Below are 19,806 nucleotides of genomic sequence, written 5' to 3'. Positions count from 1 at the left end.
TCTAAAGTATTGTGTAACGTTGTGAACTACTGGAATAACATAAAGCAGCATAAGTGTATCTAGTACTCTGCATATGTTTTGTAGCATATTTACAATTGCATTTATTTTCATTTTTTCCAGTAATTTTTCGGGTTGCTGATTCTAGTTTTTAAGCTTTCCTATTTTTTTTCCCTCCTTGAAGTCTTTTTCCTCCAATCTGTTATTCTCTTATTGCAAAGAAAATCCTCAAAAATCCAAACCAGCACAGGAAAATAATGGGAGTTGTGTACAATGTGAAACTAGTTTTATTTCAAGCTTTTCAAACAGCTGTTTATAGCAAAGAATGGAAATACTCTCTGAGAAAGTGGAGAAGTGGTGCAGCCTTTCAAGATCTCTAGCAAATTTGTTGATTTTTATCTTTGAATGTCTTAATGCCGTTCAGTGCTTCATCAGGACACTGTGTTTTTGTCCTTGGCTTTCAGTCTTTTTTCCCTACTAATGGCTGTGTAATGAATTTGTGATGGGAGATTTTTGTAGGAAAAGCCGGGTTGGAAAAGATTGGTCTTGCATTTAGTTTTGAACGTCATGGATCCTAAGTACTTTTACATTTCCATTTTAACAATTGACTGACTTTGTTTTATATATGTGTAAGAGAATGTGGAGTTTAATTAGTGCTATGATCAATGGAAATTTTTTTCTTTCTTTTTTTTTCTTTCTTTCTGGTCTAAGTGGTCAAAAACCCAGCTGCTTTAAAATTTGTGTTGTACTTTATGTTGTAGTTCTGTAGTTAGTAGCTATAACTTTTCCTGTGACATTCTTCTGTCATAGTGTTTAGCAGAGAATGGAGACATTTTAATCTTCAGTTCAGGATTCAGATTTCCAACAAAAGAATGAACTCAAAAGTGCTCTCGCTCTCTCTCCAAATGAATAGAAGCATTCAAGGAATAAGCACAATCAATGACACCAATGAAAGGAACAGTGAATTCTTCATTGACATTCTGAACTATTTAAAGTTATTTCATCAGGTTTGCATTTAGGAATGAATGGCTTTTTTTATTTCTTAAGAAAGAGTATTGACTACAACAGTGAATAATGCACTCAATTACAGTCGTTACTATAAATGCTGAAATGAGATATTACTGTAGGCTTGACAAATATGGCATGTAGCAAAATGAGAAGGTTTGTAGTGTGGCTTATGATCAGTGAATAGCAAAAAGTTTTCAAAGCTCAGCTGTGTTTATTGAACTACGTTTAGTTTTCATGATTCTGTTGCTAAATCATTAACTTTTGGGAGGCAAAAAATAATTTGCCCGCTAGAAGCACAGTAGAACTTAATGCGAATATATTGGAGGATATCATAAGGCAGACTCCCTTCATCACCCAGTAAAATGCTTTCTTGTACATATTTAGGGGTGTTCCAGTTGTCTGATTTCTGTTCAGCAAAAAAAAGTGTGTGCTGTAGCTTATAAATTCTTGGCTTTACATCAGGATCTGTTGTAGTTTTCTCATAGTAGTGTATATTGTTGCTTGGCTAAAGCTTAAGCAGCCCTATTTAAAAGGAATGCAATAATGCTAATCGTATTGCTAAGTTGTCAATTACTTCATATTTATAAACCTGTTAATATTCAGACCTTCTAGATAGAAGAGTGCATCTGAATAAGCACTTTGCTAGCAAAATTAGCTGTCTTGTGTTGTAATTGAGATTGAGAAAACAACACTAATTGTTGTTTCTCTTGCAACTTCTAATGTGCTTTACCAACCTCTGATGATCTGTTTTGAAGTACATAGGAGGAACACTCTGTATAGCTCTCAAATTTTGCGGTAAAAGTTTAAGTGCAGGGATGTTCCTGTTAGCTTACTACGTTTTTTTTGTACGTGGCTAAAAGATGGCTCATCATGTGTGGTGTGGGTTTTTTTTTTTCCCCTGTGAATTTCATAAATGTATAGTATGTAATGCTTTCTTGCTGGTATTTAATTTTTCAATGTAGGAACATTCATTTAAATTTTCCCAGTGCTAAGTAAATTTTAATATGTTTTAAAACTGGTATTGATTTGAGCGTTTTGAAGTATCTCAAAAAAATACCAATTAGCAACTGTCATTTATTGTAGGTGCTACAAAATATATTAGAAACAGAAAATGAGTATGCTAAGGAGCTACAAACAATGCTTTCAAACTACCTGCGACCATTACAAGCCAATGAAAAGTATGTGAGTTTGTTTTGGTGTTTTAAAATTAAGCTTAAGATCTCTCGTATATTGGGGAGGGTTTATGTGGTCAAAACTTCATTTTCAATGTTAATGCACATTTTCTTGTGTGGACTGTGAGATCCTTTAGGCAGGGCTTGCTTTTAAGCAGTTTGCTTGCTAACTGAGACAGTCTGGTCCTTGATCCAAGAACCAGTAAGCATTTTCTTTTAAGGTTGTAGGTTTTATTAAAGCACAGTTAGTCAATAACTGCAAACCTAAACACCTTTTATTTACCTTGGCTCCAGGTTAAACTCGGCAAATACTTCATACTTAATGGGAAACCTGGAAGAAATAAGTTCTTTCCAACAAATGCTTGTACAGTCTTTAGAAGAATGCACCAAGTAAGTACAATGCATGCCAGATACTGTAAAATTCTAATCAAATTTTTTATTATTTTACTTGTGTGTGTTGATGTTTGAGATAATTTTCTTTTTTTTTTTTTTTCTTTTGTTCCTCTCACTTTAAGGATAGTTGCTAGAGCAATACAGTAATAGATGTTTGGATAATGCATTGATTGCTTGTGCAGATAGATATTGGCCCTAGGATGCAATTGCAGAGGTAGGAATTTTTATGTAGTTTGGAAACAACTTAGGAATTTCCATGATGCAATTGCATACTGGTGGGGAAGTGGTAGACGAAGTGGTGTTTTTTTTGTTTTGGAGGCATGAATTTTAGGTCTGGTCTTAAGAGAGTATGAGGAAGAATGAAGGGATCTTATCTTGTGACAGAACGGTGGAGGAGGGGGAAAGTTACTTGAATGAGTAACACTGTGTGAGAATGCTTGTAATTAGTATTCTTGTCCTGAACAATGGTGGTTGTCAAAATGTGCTGGGAGACACATGTAGAATAGGCAGAAAGAACAATCTGAATAAAAAAATTAGCCTCAACACCTGTACTGTACCATACGGGAAGCATGAAGCACAGAAAGAAGGGGATGAAGACACCTGTCCTCCTTCCATAGGTTAGGTTGAAGTGGTAACTGGATATTTTTCAGCTTGTACCTCAGCACTTGAGGGTGCTCTTAAGAAGGTGATCATATCATGTTTGAATTGTCCTAACAATTCTCTAGTCTTGAAACTCCACTAAAAGTGTAGTTCCTGTTCCTAACCTCAGTTATGTCCTTTTCCTTGCCCGTGTTCTAGTTTTGTCTGACCACGTGGTGAGCTATTGCAACTTGCTAATCCAACTTTGCTTTTTTTCTGCCAAGTTAGTAATTTGAATTGCTACTGAGGGCTGAGGTGAGTTTCAGTCTGCTGGGAGTACTTGGCCATGAGAAGGAATGAATGTCTTGGATGGAGGAGAAAATACTTCTTTTGGCGGCAGTGATCTTCAGATCAACTCAGTGTGTTTTGTTTTGACCTCTCCCTCCTGTCTTCCTCTGAGCTGCTCCACGTGAAGAGGAAGCTTTGTCATAACAAAGTATAAGCTGCGTCTCCACTAGGCAGTAACGTATCTCTGGGTCTGTTGCTGACTTCGGATGGCATGTCCTCGTACCACCTGGCTTCTCTTCCCCTCTTCTGCCTCTGGACTACTTACGACTGGAGAGAATGGAAAACAGGACGGTGTAGTTTAGATGAGTATTCAGGAGTGGAATGGAAACCTTCTTGAAATGGCCTTTCTTTCATCCTGTGTTTGAGAAAGAAGGATATTCTTTCTGGCAAGTTAGACTTGATCAGTTAAGTGGAGATCTAAATCCCTGAGAATGACCATATGTCCATGTACTTAAGTGTTTCCTTTCTTTTCTTGTCACTTCACCTTCTGTTGTGTCATTCTTTTCTTACCATGATTTTGTTTATGTGAATCAGAAGTTAGAGAAATAAGAGTACCTTGCATGAATGGGCTGTCACCTTTTAAAACTTTTGATTAAGGCGGTCTTAAAAGTAAGAGTGGAAGAGCATATGGCTTCAAACAGATATTAATGCAAGCTTTGTGTCAACTTGGTATGTAGGTTAACCTGATATCATAATGTAGCTTCAAGCTCAGAAAGCTTATTTAGAATTCCTTCTTTGATTTAAACTCTATTAGAGCACTTTTTCATAATGTCCTTTATTTCTTCTTCCTGGTAAGTGAAATATTACTGTGTAATACGTTAGGAACATAATAGATGCTAGTAGGTGGGCAGAGGAAGTGATGCCCCAGGGTTAGTGAATGGTTACTGCAAATGTTTTTTGTTACTTTCTTTTCATAAATACACTGGTTATGCCAAGTTGTATTTTCAGTTTAATTTTCATCGTAGCATATTGACTTGAGCATCCAGTTTCCTCGTGTTTTGAATATCATCCATCATAATACCCATGATGTAGAAGAATGCTTGCCCTGCTGCCTTGTTTTTTGTCATTTTACCATGTTTGTTTTGGCTGGTGAACCTGTTCTGTAAACTCGGAGTAGCTCCTGGGCTGAAAACAGATTTAGCATTTTATTTTATTTTTGGCAGAGAGCTTACAGTTCCATCATTCAGGCACTTCATATAGCAGCATCCACTGTGGTGTTTTTTCTAACTTCACGTGTCAGAATGATCAAATGCTGACGTCCTGCCTGTTGTAGTGTCTCCAGCCTATGTTGCTTTACAAATTCCTATTCTTGGGTGTGAGTTGAATGTTTTTTGAATTCCACACCCCGCTCGACTCAGTTTGCCATTTGAGTTTTCTCTTAACAAATCCTGGCATGTACTTCAGTGACAGAAGCTTTCTGGTGCTTTTCTTCTTGTGTGCCCCACTTTGGCTTGTTTAATCCTCATGTTGTTAAATGTTGGGCTGTGTTTTTTTCAGAACACATGGTGCTGTAGTGGGCTTTTTTTGTGCTTCGGGGGAAGGAGTTGTTTGGACATAGTTTGGTTTTAGTTGTGTGCCACCCTCCCACCCCACACCCAACCTTGAAGCTCTTCTGTTGCTTTGCTAAAGGTTTGTCCTCTCTGAACTTGTCCAGGTTGGCCTCTGTTGCAGTATTACTGTGGTGCCCTGTGGGCTGCTCCAGCTGTCACAGGCCTGGGAACATGTCCTGTCTGCCTGCACGGATGCTGGGCACCATTGGACAGATTCGTTTGGGGTTACTTCTGCCTTTGTGACTTCTGTTCTTCACTTACCAAACCCAAGTGATGCATGAAGCAAGTCTAACTAGCAATGAGTGACAATCTTCTGGCTGATCTGCTTTTTTTGTCTTCAAGTGTGCTTTGTTTTGATGGATGGAAAAGAGCTGTAACTGACAAGGCAGAGAGACGCTGGCAGTCTTCAGTTGCAAAAGAGTGGATTTCTGCCAGTAAAACAGAGCAATAGCACTCCGTGCTCCAATCTCTTGAAGACAGAAAGCGGTCCAGTGCTCTAGGTCTCATTCCAGATCTGTGATCCGATGCCAAATATCAGTTCTGCAGTGGTTCACACAGCAGAGGAGTCTCTGAACGAACAAAGTCAATGTCTGCCAGGTGATCTCTGGGCTAATCTAAATGATCTCTATTGGAAGTAAACTGAAGAGGGTAAAACTAAACTAAAAGAGGGTAGATACAGACTAGATAAGGAAGAAATTTTTTACAGTGAGGACAGTGAAACACTGGAACAGGTTGCCCAGAGAGGCTGTGGATGCCCCATCCCTGGAAACATTCATGGTCAAGTTGGACGGGTCTCTGAGCAACCTGATCTAGTTGAAGATGTCCCTGCTCACTGCAGGGGGTTGGACTAGATGACCTTTAAAGGTCCCTTTCAACCCAAATTATTCTATGATTCTAAGTATTGCTCTTCAGGTATTTTTGTAGCAGGAGATTGAACAGATGTCTCCTCCAAAAAAAAAAAAATCTTCAACTCACCTGGGAATAGATGCTGTCAGTCTGTGGCTGTACTTTTCAGTAAGGGTGGGGGATGTGTCACATAGGCTGGCTGGTGGCACCAGCCTGCATGGACTGCTTAGGTATAATCTCCTCTGTAGCAAATTGAAGGCATTGGCTGTCTTTTAGGTAGTGTCACAGGCCTATCTCCCTGCCCCATAAGAGCGATAGCTGCATTTTGCCCTCTCTTTCTCTCACGTCCCCACTCTTGCAGTCACAGTAACTGTGTTGTTTTTCTTTACCTTGTTCTGTGTTTGAGTGCAAGCAGGTACTTCGTCTTCTGGCATGATACTGGAGCAGAATGAGAATTTGAAGGAAAAAAAAAAAACCACAAACCAACAAAACAAGAGGAGGCAGCCAGGATGTGAGAGGGGGAGATTACTTAAATGTAATCCAAAACTAATCAGTGTTTCAGATTTGGTTTTGGAGTGCAGATACAAATTACGTCTGTTAAAAGTTTATCCCAGTACCTTCCCTTGCTTTTGGTTGTTGTGAGTTCAACAGAAACAAGGCTATCAACATTAAGTGAATTTGCACACCAGTGTCTTTGGATTGCCTGAAACAAACATACAAATTAACTGGTGTCTGAGAGCTAAGGCAAGTAGACAACTAGTGAAAAGTGTGGTTGTGAAGAGAGCATTAAAAATTAGACTGATGAATTGTAAGTTGAGTACTGCCTCCTGCCTCCATTTGTGAAAACAGTAGCTCAGAAAATTGTCAAGTGTCCCCCTCATTTTTGCAGACCTTCACTTGTTCTGTGTCTTCTCTGCTATCAGCTTTTATGTTCAAGATGTTCTCTATACTGACCTCCTGCAAACATAGCAAACTTAGCATTGATGCTCCAGCTCTTTCAGGAGGCTGAGAGGCAGGAAATTCTGCTGTTTATCTTTCTGTGGGAGGAAATGGGGAAGAACAGAAAATGCCACCCAGATAATTGAAATTTTCCAGTTTGTGGCAGGTTCTGCAGGGGTATGTGTATGTGTATATATAGCTAGATAGGTAGATGGACATAGATTGCTGCATAACACTCTTATGGTAACCACCCAGTGAAGTTAAAATTTTGGGACATCTGATCTTTTCCTTGCAACAAGAAAACATACAATGCTGGTTACATTTTGTTATCTACGTTTCTTTTAGAATTGCCTCTGTTAGTTTGTGTTTAAATTTTCCACAGCCTTTCTCAGAACGTTGTAACGTCCACTGACACCAAAATTGAGGTAGATTTTTTCAGAACATGCAGGACTTAATTAGACGTTCTGCGATGTCACTTTTTCTCTGTCAGCTGCCAGTGTAGCTTTAGTCCTGTTCTGATTGCTAATTTTGATTGGAATCTTAAAGTGTGGTTGAGCAACAAGGTATTTTCTTTCTTTTCTTTCTCAAATTATCGTGCGGTAGGAACCCATTTTAAGTCTGGAGAAACAGTACTGATAGCTATCAGATGTTATTCCAAAGCAGATAATCTGTTAGGTAGATGTTAGATATAGTCATATAATGATTCCTCTAGTGTGTGTACAGCAGCAGAGACTTTGTTATGGTTCTCTAATTAAATGAAATTAAAACATGCCTTTGGCCTTTTTATAACTGAAATTATTGTCATTTATGTATATGTATAAATATTTATATGTGATTCCTTTTTATTTAAAGTACCAAATATGAGAAGAATTTTGAGATGACAGCTTCAGAATAAATTGTAAACTAGCTATGCTTTTTACTGAACACATTAATTACTTAAAAAGTTTACATGATGTGGTGATAGGCTTTAAATTGTTATTTTGCAGCAGTTAAAGGAGATATAGATAACTTATTAATTGTTCCTCTAAAAACAGTAGAACACTTGCAACTAAGGCATGGATTAGAAAAGTCAAAGGGTATGAGTTTCCAGCCTCTCATAGTGTCTGTTAATTACCTTAATTCAACAAAGAATGTGCAGTATAAAGTTGCAATGCATGCGCAACATGTAAAAGAGAATAATGTCAGTCTTTCATTCTGCTAAAAGAATGGCAGACTGAGAAGATGCAGATGTCTGCTTGGCCTGAACAGACGTAATTCACTCTCCTCCCCTCCCGGCACTACAATATGAAAAGGCAATTTAACAATTTTCAGCAACTGTTTATTGGGGTCTCTTACTATTTAATACTGAGTTACATGCCTTGAGTATGTCTTCAGAGTTGGAGACTTTTGCTGCATCTGTTACTTGAAGAATGTATTATTAGCTCATGCTTAAATTTATTAAAGGGGACCAGCTGCTTGGAATGCTGTAAGAGTAGCATTTCTGCAGTATTCTGGGGAATACCCCTAGTTTTCCCATAAATACCTGCAAAAGCAGCTGCTCCATTAATTTCAGAATTTAAACTTTCCTTGAAAGAGAAATAAAGATGCAGACAATCGAATACGAACCCTAGCCTTTAATGTAAAGAGTGCTGATAATGTGATCAGAGTGTGTCTGGCATGATGTGCTAACTGGGGATTCAGCTGTCATTTTCTGGGTGTCTATAATGAACCTTGCTGTGAAATAAGGAAACATGTTTCCCCTGCCTTGCGTTTTGAACACCTGTACAGTCAATTTTGACTGCATACTGGGTAGGTCTTCCCACACCGTACAGAGGGTCTGTACAGTTTAGCAGGAGACAGACTTCTTCTGAAATTTGGGGGAATGTTTCTTGGGATCATCTTGGGATGAACTTTGAATTTTTAACTACTATGAGCAAACCCAAGGAGTGGGACAAGAGGACTGTGTTTGAGCAGGATGGGAACATCCTCGGGAACATCCTCTGCCTGGAGGAGTGGCTGTCCTGGAAAGCTGAACAGTTCTTTTCTGCTGTAGTTGACTGGAGCATCTCTCACTTATTCAGGGGGAATATGCTAAATACTGATTTTTAGAGACTTTATGCACATGTTCAAGACAATTACAGAAAATCGTGACTTTAAAAAAAATGCATTTTTTAAAATAAAAACAATATTCTTCCAGAGAGACGTTAGCTATCATAACTAATGTTAGCAGGAAACCCTTTGACTGTGCTAACAGTGTATCTGTTGAGTACTTACTGAGGACTCCTCTAGTTTTAGAGCAGCATGGAATAATGGTTTTAAGAGTAGTTAAATGGATGATCATAACAAAATCCAATGTTTGTCTCACCTTGCAAACAGGCTGAAGCAAAAACTTGGTATATTTATATTAGGAGATGCAATCTTTATGCCAGCAGAGGAAATATATGGAGAAATTGAAACATTTCGTCTCATTGCACATGTTGTGCAATGGGTTTGGACAAGGCATCAGGGATAAGCTTGTAGTCTAGGACTGCTGAAAACTTAGTGTCCCATCTTCTGCTTAACTTCAGCACGGGTTATACAATCAGCTATTGGCCATATAACCTACTGCTGAAGAGGCTTAGTCGTTCAAGTGGGATTTGCTTTGTAGAAAATAACAGGATTTCATCCCTTCCAGCACCCTTACGATAACATTCACTTATTAGTCCGTTTTATCCTTTCTCACATAGGAAGCAATCTAGTATGGATATTTTTGAGTGGTTCTGAGAATGGTGATACAGTAGCAGTAAGGATGTCTGGTTAGGGTATATACTACTTCCCATCAGTTTGTGTTTAACTTGAAAATTGGTTTACATTTTAAAGTATGTGAGTGTGCTTTTATTTGCATATGAAGTATGCAGCTTGAGGAGATACTAAGAATAAGACTTGAAGGGTTGCATTATTTTCCCCCTGCTTATACAGATGGAAAATCGGAAGTCAGACTTCACTTTCTGCTGATTGTACCAGATCTAAGCTGGTACCATATAGCCAATTTCAGATATTTATACTCCAGATATTTCCTTACTGCAATTTGAGATGACGGTTTCTGCTAACACCTTTTGAAAAATATACTGTGTATATTCATATTATCTTCATATGCTGTCCCCTGTTATTTATGTCAATAAATGTGTGCATGTTCCTCTGACAAATCTGATCAAAACTGATGACTTTCACACAGTCTTGGTGAACCTCAGCTTTTTTTCTAAATACTGTTTCTCTTGCTGAGTCGTCTCTTTTTACCGAAGTCACTGAGGCTGCTGTTATTTAAGCACCATTTTATGGTAGATAAAATAAGCTCTTCTGAACTGAATTGTGGAATTTTCCTTCACTGCTTAGGAGATGTGGTGCTTTCGAGCATGAAAGAGGAAGAATGTATGAGCTATAGGAAGTATTTCTGTACTGATGGTGGTAAAGCAGCACTTTTGTCCTGGTTATAAACCAACATAGAAGTGCTTTATGGTCCTTAAAAAGCAAAATGAGTGACAGTTGTGTAAAAACAGCCTGTTACTGCACTGAAACTGGCTTCTATTTGTGCCATCAGAGCTTAATATGGTACTTAGATCTTTTAATGAATATTTTAAGCTTATGATCTCTGCTTGTGCAGGGTAGAGGGAGAGAATCCTGTTGCCGCTCGATCCAGTTTTTGTCTAAGCGCTGGAATACTGCTTTTAAGATTTGGCATGGCATTTATAAGTGGATAGTAAACTGTTCAGACAGATAGGTATGTTGACTGAAAATCAAACTCCTAAAGAAGGTGCTAATTACCACTAATTCTTGAAAAAATTTTGCTGAATGACCATCTTACAGGTATGTACCGTATTCTGCCTATACTGTGGTCGCATAATCAGGCCTGACAGTTACAGGGTTGAGGCTGTGAAGAAGGAAAGCAAGCTGTTGATTGCTGGACAGTGAACATAGAAATATAGCTGTTGATTTTATTAAAAAAACAAACAAACAACAACAACAAAAAACAAACCCAAACCACGAAAAACAAACAAACAAACCCCAGCATACGCTGCTTTTCCAGGCTTTAATTTATTTCTGTGTCTGGTTGGTATTATAGTAATTTCATCTTGTTTTTAGGTTGCCTGAAGCTCAGCAGAGAGTTGGAGGATGTTTTCTAAATTTGATGCCACAAATGAAAAGCTTATACCTTGCATACTGTGCCAACCATCCATCAGCAGTAAATGTTCTCACAGAACACAGGTATGTCTACTTTGGGGTCTTTTAAGTCTGATACAAAAAAAGTGTATAAAATATACTTGTGTTGTAAAGCTGTGATTTCTATTTTGACACACATTTGGTGTGTTAGAGCTTGTTTAAGGAAAAGTAAAGTAGTAGTATATTTTTTAAAAAAAGACAAAAAAACCCAGAACCCAAAGCTGTTCCATGTGATGAAGACCAGCTTGTCACTTTTGGCAGTCTGTTATCAACTATTTGAGGCAATTTTCTCATTTAAGGAACGTATGCTGGACTCTGAATATGTAAAACAAACTGTACTGATTTTCATCTTTGTTTTAAAAATGTTGAGTTCAAAACAAGTTTGTGAAATTATGGCATAATTGACATGATTACTAGCAGGCTTTTTAGACAGTTGGCAAATTGTAACCTAGCCCTGTAAAAGCCTGTACATTTGTATGTACTTTGTTTTATAATGGTATACCCTTAGCTTTACTTTTGAGTTATAAAGGAGTGTGAGCTTTTCAAGTTTACAGAATTAGTGTTGTCTGTGTGTAAGAGGTGGGATGCTGAGTTAACATGATGTAAGTTGCTCAGCTTTGGGACAGACCTTGAATTTGCATAGAAGATGGCCTGTATTGCCTTGAGGGAAGAGTGTTGAGGCTAGAATTTGATCTAAAAAGTCTGCTTTCACGTATTCTTCTGATGAGCGCGTGCTGCAGCAGCTGTTAGTTTGGGGCTATTTATGTTTGCTTGTTGTGTGGGACAAAACCATGACCTTGTCTTGAAGGTTAGACATAGGACAAATTCTAGCAGGATATCTGTTCTTTCTGCTTTTTTCTCCCTTTTTTGTCTTGTGATGGACCAAAATAAACATATTTTAAGTATTCTTAACTCTTCCTAAACTAAGAGGAGCATAATTGAGTTGTTTTCTATAGTGTTGGCTTCTTCCAAGAATTCACATTTTTTTTTTTTAGCAGCAGCAATATGTGGCACACCTGTGAGCTTTACTCATGATAGTATAACTAAAAAGCCTTCTAGCTACCAAATACTATGAACTGTCACTGATGTTAGTAAGACATGCAACTATGTTCCAACAGCACTTTGCAAAATCAAGCTGCAAATTCCCATGGCAATTTACACAGAAGAATTTTTGTCAGAAGCAATGATCAATTAAAATTAAACAAGACAAAATATGTTTAAAACCTGCTGATGAAACCCCTTAGTGTTTGTTTTCTTTCAAATGGCCTATTGCCAGTACCACTTTCTGTTAAATGGTAAAATATTTAGGTGGTCATGCCTATGGTGCTTTTAATACTCTTAGGCTTAGCTTTTTTGTTTGTTTATGCCTTTATGCTCTTTCCATACAGAAGTCTGGGATTTAATCCTTAGATGGAAGATGGCAAGTAATAGCAAAGTGATCATGTATGTTTCTTAAGATTTGGAGATATTTGTAAAGGATTGTCCTAACTTTCAGAACTCTTGGATAACAGAGGGAATAGCCATGTCTGAGAAATCATACTAGAAATACGAGGAAGGAAAGCTATTTGTTCTGCAGATGGAGAAGAGTAGCATTTCTTCTCTTCTGTGTTGCTTTGCGCATAGGTTGTCCAAAGAAAAATTCAGCTTCTGGCCTGTAAAGTCAGCTTGATATCAAATCTTGGTGGAGTCAGTTTAAGTATCATAGAGTAGTTAAGTAATTTGGATGTGGAAGTAGGTTCAAAGCAATTGTATTGTTCATAAGAGCTCAAGTGGAGGTAAGTTGTGATGAACGGCTTTCTGTTTAATGCTATTGTGTTGCCTGGCATGAGCAACAGAAATGAATGCTATTTTTTTTAATTACCTTTTTTATTATTCTAAGCCCTTCATTTTTGTTGAACACCATTGCTGTCGGTAGCAAGTGGCTTGACTAAACATTCTGCTTGAGACAGCTGCTGTGAAGAAATCAGAAGGTGGCTTTAAGCAGTTCTGAACCTTTTCCTCTCAGAATGCCAGAAGGCTTTTAATTACATTGTTTTAAAGGTAGGGGGAAAAAGACTTTTCTACCAAGAATAACAAACTGATTGAAGGCATGAAGAAAAGGAAAATACTCAGAACTATCTCCTTGTCTATTTAGTTGAGATGTTTTTATTGTGTAAAAGCATCCCTAGTAAACCTTAATGTAAAAATTACTGTGAGGTTTGAGGATAGTCATGATTGTAATTATAACAAAACAATTATACTGCAGTGGATACTAGATTAATATTGAACTGGAATTTTTCAGAGACAACAGACCACGGTTTAAGACTCTTTAAGAAACAGTGATAATTTGTGGCTAGTTTTGTGGTATAGTTTTAGCAGAGGGTCTAAAAGCACTATATGTGTTTTAATACCAGCAAAAATATGGCAGAGAAATAGATGTTTGCTGAATTCTTGGATTTGAATATCATGTTTGTAACAGCTGTGCTATTCAGTAGTGTTTTAGAGAGAAGAAAAAGGAAGAGTCTGGAGTGGTTTGATTTGGAACATAAATTCTTACTGTCTACAGCAGATTATTTCTTGCCATGAAGAAATAATGCGCACTTCATAAACTGAACACGTATTTTAAGTCAGATTCGTATATCACAAAGTTAGTATTTTCTGCAGCTTATTAAGTTCACTTGCTTTTGGTGGGAACCACACCAACAAAAAAGAAGCAAAAAAATCTCGTAGCTAAATGCTTGAGGTGAAACTTCAGAAACTTTATCTCTATTTTCTTTTTTTATTCTATAAAACATACTAGTTTTATTATTGTGGTTTTACTGTTACTGACTAAAAACAACTTAACAGAAATTTGGCTATCATTTTGAAGCATTAACTGTATTGTTTCTTTAACCAGTTGGTTCACTGTAACATCAAAATTGTAAGCAGTCATCGAGTTTGATGGAATATTACGCATATGAGGTTTTTATGTCATCTTCTGAAGTATCAAGCATGCTCTTTGAGCAGTGTTGTAATACCTGTTAAAATGTCATTGACACCTGGTAGAGATTCTGTATGTGTATTCCTATGTATAGATAAAACCTGATTATATTATCATAGAATCAGAATCATTTTGGTTGGAAATGACCTTTAAGATCATCAAGTCCAACCATTAACCTAACACTGCCAAGTCCACCACTAAACCATGTCCCTAAGCACCACACCTACTTGTCTTTTAAATACCTCTTTTTTCTTTTTTCTTTTTTTTTTTTAAATGTCATTCAGTATGAATGCCAGCCTGTTTCCTCTTTCTCTTCTTTGGCATTTGCTTCTTGATTGTATGTAGCAGTAACATGGGGGCTTTTATTCAATTAGTACAGAATAAGAGGGTGTCTGCGTTTTTAAGTTCATATATGTGCATGTTTATATAAATACACAGTCAGGGGTGAAGGGAGTTAATTATATTACTTAATGAATAAGAGATTTTTCATGTTCAAATCTTCCGAGCTACAAACATCTTTTATTTCCTTCAGTTAATTATTGATAGTCAAACTATTGAAATGAATATCATTAGAGACCTGAGTGTATGTGAATATGCAGAAATGGGAATAAAACCTAATACAGCCCATACGGGAGCTCAGGTTTCAGAGCTGCACGTTTCTGAGGTTGTATTTGCCTCTGATAATCACAACAACAACAACAAAATCTTTCTGTTAAGTTTGAGAACAGATTCTCTTCTTGGTTCCAGTTGTGGCACTGTAAGTTTTATCAGGTGTTAGAGCTGATACTCAACATAATTCCTCCAATTTCATACAGTCTTGAAATTTGCTAGCTACTTTTTGTCTCAGGAATTGTTTCAGAGCCGTTGCATATTTTTTCCAGAATTAAAATTCTTTCTGTGTAATTAATCAAGGATTTTTAAGAATTTTTCCTTAGATCTGTGTTCGTGTCTTGTAATTGTGTCTTAAGTCACTGGCTAGAACTGGTGAGGTGGAGCTCACCAGGTACAGCTGAGTGGTGGCTCTTGCAGAGATTAGTTTTGCATGTTTCCACCACTGCATATTAGCTTGTTCTCTTTGTTCCCTTCTCTTCTTGTGGCTGTAGTGCCATTGTACGCGATCCCTATTTTATTAATGTCCTGGTTTGGCCCAAACCAGGCCAATTAGTCTTAGAGAAACCAAGGTCACTGCTAAATTCCTCACTGCTTACAAGTGAAGAGCCGAAGGGGGGTCGCACCTGCAGGGAGGAGCAGACAGGGCAGGTGACCCAAGATTGACCAACGAGGTATTCCATCCCATACACGTCATTCTCACTTTCCTATTTATCACTAACCCACTGCCTCCTGGAGGTGGGGCCCAGGAGGGAGGGGCCCTCCTGTCTCCCACTGATTGGTACCAGCTTTGCCAATTTTCCAGTTAAAAGCCTTCAGGTGTGATGGCAGGGGAACTACTGCATTTTCCTCTCTGCCTGTGCTGGGGGGAGCAACTCTACCTGAGGAGGATTTCCAAGCTCTCGATCTTGGTTTTGTATATATTTGTATATATTTGATTATTTCTATTATTCTTATTATACTTTTTTTTCCATTATAGTTTATTAAAACTGTTTTAACTTTCCAACCCATAAGTCTCTCTCCCTTTTCCCTTTCCCTTTCCCTTCAGGTGGGGGGGGGGGAGGGTTAACAGAGAGCATCTGCCACAGGTTTAATAGCCAGCCCAGCTTTAAACTGTGACAATTTACTTTATTCCGTAACAATCGTACCTCTTTGGCTGTGTTGTATGAGGTTTCAGTTCTAATATCCCTTAGTTTTTCTTGAGCATCCCAGTTCAAGTCCAAGGGTAGGTGTTATTTTGTAGAGAATTTTGCTAGCTGGTGAGAGCAGGACTGCCTTGAGGGCGTAGTGTTTAGTCGAAGTAGCACTGATTGCTCTGTGTGCTTCTGATCATAGGCATATGCTTGCTTTCCGGTAAGAGAAGAAACAGGATGAGCAACCTAAGGCGTGAAAGAATGCATTTTCCTCAAATAAATTAAAAACCCCAGTTGGATGCAAAATACAGAAATGGATAATTGCAGTGGAGTAAGGAGTCCCAGAAACATGAGATGTTACCTGCTGGGGGAAGATCGTAAGCCACAAAGTTCAGTGCAAGGGGAAGTCCAGCAAAGAAAAAGAGGAGGCAGAAGCTAGGACTGGGACTTCGTGGAATGCATCCAAAATGACAAGAGGAAAGATATTTGAGTATAGAACTCACTGAAGGGTGGATAACATGATGAAAGAAAAAGTCTTAACAGGCCCCACTGATCAGTGGACATAAAACTCTCGTGAAGAAATTATGGAGAGTACAGACCCAATGTAATCAGCATTATGCCATTATCGGGGGAGGTGGGGTTTAAGCTTTTTTTACTCTATTTAAACAACACCATATTTATTTTAAAACAAAAGGGAAGAAAAACGTTTCCAAAAGAAAACATAACTTGATGAAAAAGCAGCCAAAAATTAGTAACATACACCTGCTTTTTTAATTTTGCAGTGGCAAGTGTTGAGCCAGTTCTCAGCTGGAAGAAAGCTATTCACAAATCTTTGCTTGTTCAAACATTGATTTTGCTAGATTATTCTGTTCTTTTAGATTACGTGTTCCAAGCATATTCCGCACTTGCTTCACAGACCTAGCAGTCTGGATAAAGTTTGTGGAGCTGTAACACGACAATTACTCCGAGTAACTGGAGCGTGGAATACAGATCAGCTTGAGTCAGAAAACTCTTTGTGCCTCCCCCACTTTGGTGCATCCCTGAGCCTGCAAGTGTGCAGGCTGATGTCATACGCCAAGCAACAGTCCTCGGGAGAGGAGCTTGACTGGGAAGTTTAGCCCTAGGAAATTAAAAGCTGCGGCTGAGGGGTCGCTGAGCCAAGCTGTACCACAACGCTCTCAAAATGCGGTGCCTGTGTGCAGTCCTCAGACCCCTCAGCAGTGATAGCTCGTGCTCCATCTATTACAAACAGAGACCTACTTCAGAAGTGTAAGTTGTGATTTTAAACGTCTGCGTTTTAGTTCCTGGATGTGCTTTCCTCGAGTTTAAATGGCTGCTTTTTTGTGTTTGACTTCTCTTACTGTAGGCACATATGAGCTTACATTCTTACCTCCCCCCAGTCTGATTTGCAGCTTTTGAGGCAGCTGTGCTAAGAAAGATTTGAATATATTAATAGGGCTTAAAGACCCTTTTCATGGTGACCTTTAAAATATCTCAAGCTGTGAACTAACGCTAGTCTGGAGTGGGGAGAGCTCTTCAGCTCAAGATTTCAGGATAAATGAAGCACAGCGCTTTTGTATGCCTCTCTGCATTTTATTCTATAAATGATGCAAATAGTGAATTCAAATCTCAGCTGCCTCTTTCTGAAAAGCTACTTATTTAGGCAATTGTGACTAAGTTGATGATTTCACTGTTCAAAAGTTTTTTCCCTTCAGCTAAATGATACATTTCTTTAAAAATGTACTGCTTAGCTGTGGGCCAGAGTTTTATTCAGCTTATACTGCCTAGGAGAGCGTGGTACTTGCAGGCATCAGTTGAATTTGTGACATGAAAGAGCCATTGTCCTTGGCAAAGCAGCTGCGCTCTTAAGCTAACGACACTGACTTTTAAGCTGCTATTAATTAAAAAATAGTTGTGAACTGTTGTTGTATTCAAACAGTATTTTAACCCACCCATATTTTGTTGAAAGCAAGCCTTTCTGTTATGTTCTGTATTGTATTTGTCCTTTGTGAGTAAATGAAGGACACTCACTTTAAGCTTTGAGCTACAGTAACATCCGTATTGCCAGATATTTTATGTCCGTGAAGCTGCAGAGGTAGGTTGGTACAGCATGAGCAGATGGCTAACGGGGTCTGTGTGATGGAGCTGCTCAGACAAAATTTGGGGTCCTGTTGTATTAAGAGTGTGTGTGTGTGTGTTCATACTAGATTTTGAACAAGCTGGCATGTCAAAACTTGGCAGAGGGAAGCACAGAAGTGTGTGAAAGAAAACGTTGTCCTCTTGGGAATGTTGGGAGGAAAACTACGTCATTCAGTTTTAATTACACCTATTAACACTGCTCGGTGGAAAAGGCTTCCTGATGATGCCATTGCTAAGCGTGTTTTTCAAGACTTTGTGTACATTTCAAGTGAGCTGAGGTTTAAACTTGCTCTGTAGGTTCCTATACTGTGATTAAGTAAGAAGGAGGTGATAAACAACCAAGTATGTGGTGTCAAAGAGCAGTGAGTGGCCTGGGAACTGCTGCAACATTGCGTAACCACAGAGCCTGTTTAGTTAAAGAAATTGCAGAGTAGACAAGGAAAAGAAGATAATATCAGGCTTTTATTTCAGGTTTCCAAGTACTTGATTTTAATTCAGGCTACAGTGAGTTTTTTCCTTTTTCTGGCCTGTCTGTTTCATAATGCCGAAGCTGAGAAGAAATGGAACAGTGACAATGAAAATTAGAAATGTGAATGTGGGTGAAATGGTAACCGATGTTCCTCCTACTGTAGAGGCATTAAATAAAAGAAAAAAAAAAAGAGAAAAAGAAGAAAAAAAGCATTGTGTTAATGGACAGCTCAGCAAATACCATTTGTATAATGCATTTGTCTGCACCCAGCAGTGTGGAGATGGCTGAAGGAATGAGGATTTTTTCATCTTTGCTTTCTAAAGGCAAAAATCAGTGCTGTTCAGAACAATGTTAAATTGAAGGGCCTGTGGTATTGGCGATGGACACGTACTGTAGAGTGTATGTTGGGGAGAAAAGAGAAGCCGTGTAGATGTGCGCATGGATTGTGCTGCATGAAATGGGGAAGAAGAGCAGATAATGTGTAAAGGGTATAGTTGATAAAGTTAATCAAAGCAAACAAAACGCAAAGAATGAGTTTAAACGTTTACTTGAAGATACATACCAAGTACCATAGGTACTCTTTAACTTTGATGGTGACATGGGTGGGGGCACTTGCAGGGAGAACTGATGGATGAAACAAGAAAAAGCAGTAGCGTACCCATGATCAGTGTCATATACGCAGTGAATTGAAATTTAAAACCACCGAGTGCCTTGAGACCGATGGGCTTTCACAGATGAGCTTTGGTAAAGCTTTCTATGGAAATGGAGCACTGTATCCTCGTTTGTCCACCACATCACCTTGCTGGAAACAGCTGCTTCCCTTGAACTGAGTCAGAAGAAGACATGCCACCACACCGTAGCCATTCAGCTTGATGTTCCAGTGAATGAGCCTGAATCCCCAGTGAATGAGCCTGAATCCCCAGTGAATAAATACCTAGTAACACTGTAAAACCAAAACATGAGTCAAAATCCTTAGTCTTGTTTAGGGTGCCACCAGAATCAGTTGTCAGGTTCTGAAGTTGGTGTGATTTTTATGCAGAGTAAGGGCTGTGACTAAGAAAGTGCAAGGCAAAGTAGGTCTTCAGGCTCTAGGTATTGAGTTGGCCAGCTTTATTTCTTAAATATAAATTTAAGCTACAAAAGTACTCAAGTCTGTCTGTGTTGCGTTATTGTACTGTAAGAGGTTTCCAGTGGGTTTTAATTTTGGCTAAAACCTGATCATGTCACAAGCTGATTTTAGGAGGCCTGGAGTTGCTGATACATGTCTCTTGAGAGGGATGTAGCAGGGTCTGCCTGGTGGAGCTGTGGGCATTCTCAGGGGTGCCCTGCACTTCTCTGTGCATCTTTAAAATGCAAAGCAGCTTCTGGGAAATCCCTTCACCCACTTCCTCGACTCTGCAGGTGAGTACAGCAGAAATGGCACAAATACATGTGGAGTGCCTGGGCCTGGTTAGAATGGGGGTGAAGTGCTCTAAAAGAGGTTGTGTAA

General features: G+C 38.6%; 1 protein-coding gene across 9 annotated transcripts in view; it reads left to right on the top strand.

Annotated features, from left to right (window-relative positions):
• ARHGEF7 (Rho guanine nucleotide exchange factor 7) overlaps positions 1-19,806 on the top strand; it is a 132,591-nt gene that overhangs the window by 76,346 nt on the left and 36,439 nt on the right. For all 9 annotated transcript variants that reach the window (XM_068420111.1, XM_068420102.1, XM_068420131.1 and 6 more), the window contains 3 exons: positions 2,089-2,183; positions 2,472-2,567; positions 10,931-11,053. In XM_068420111.1, coding sequence (XP_068276212.1) covers positions 2,089-2,183; positions 2,472-2,567; positions 10,931-11,053 — 314 coding nt within the window. The remainder of the gene's footprint in view (positions 1-2,088; positions 2,184-2,471; positions 2,568-10,930; positions 11,054-19,806) is intronic.

The sequence above is a fragment of the Nyctibius grandis genome, chromosome 2 (assembly GCF_013368605.1).
Source record: "Nyctibius grandis isolate bNycGra1 chromosome 2, bNycGra1.pri, whole genome shotgun sequence".
Lineage (NCBI taxonomy): Eukaryota > Metazoa > Chordata > Aves > Nyctibiiformes > Nyctibiidae > Nyctibius > Nyctibius grandis.
The sequence above is the reverse complement of the archived record's forward strand: the minus strand, read 5'-3'. Positions and strand labels throughout refer to the sequence as shown.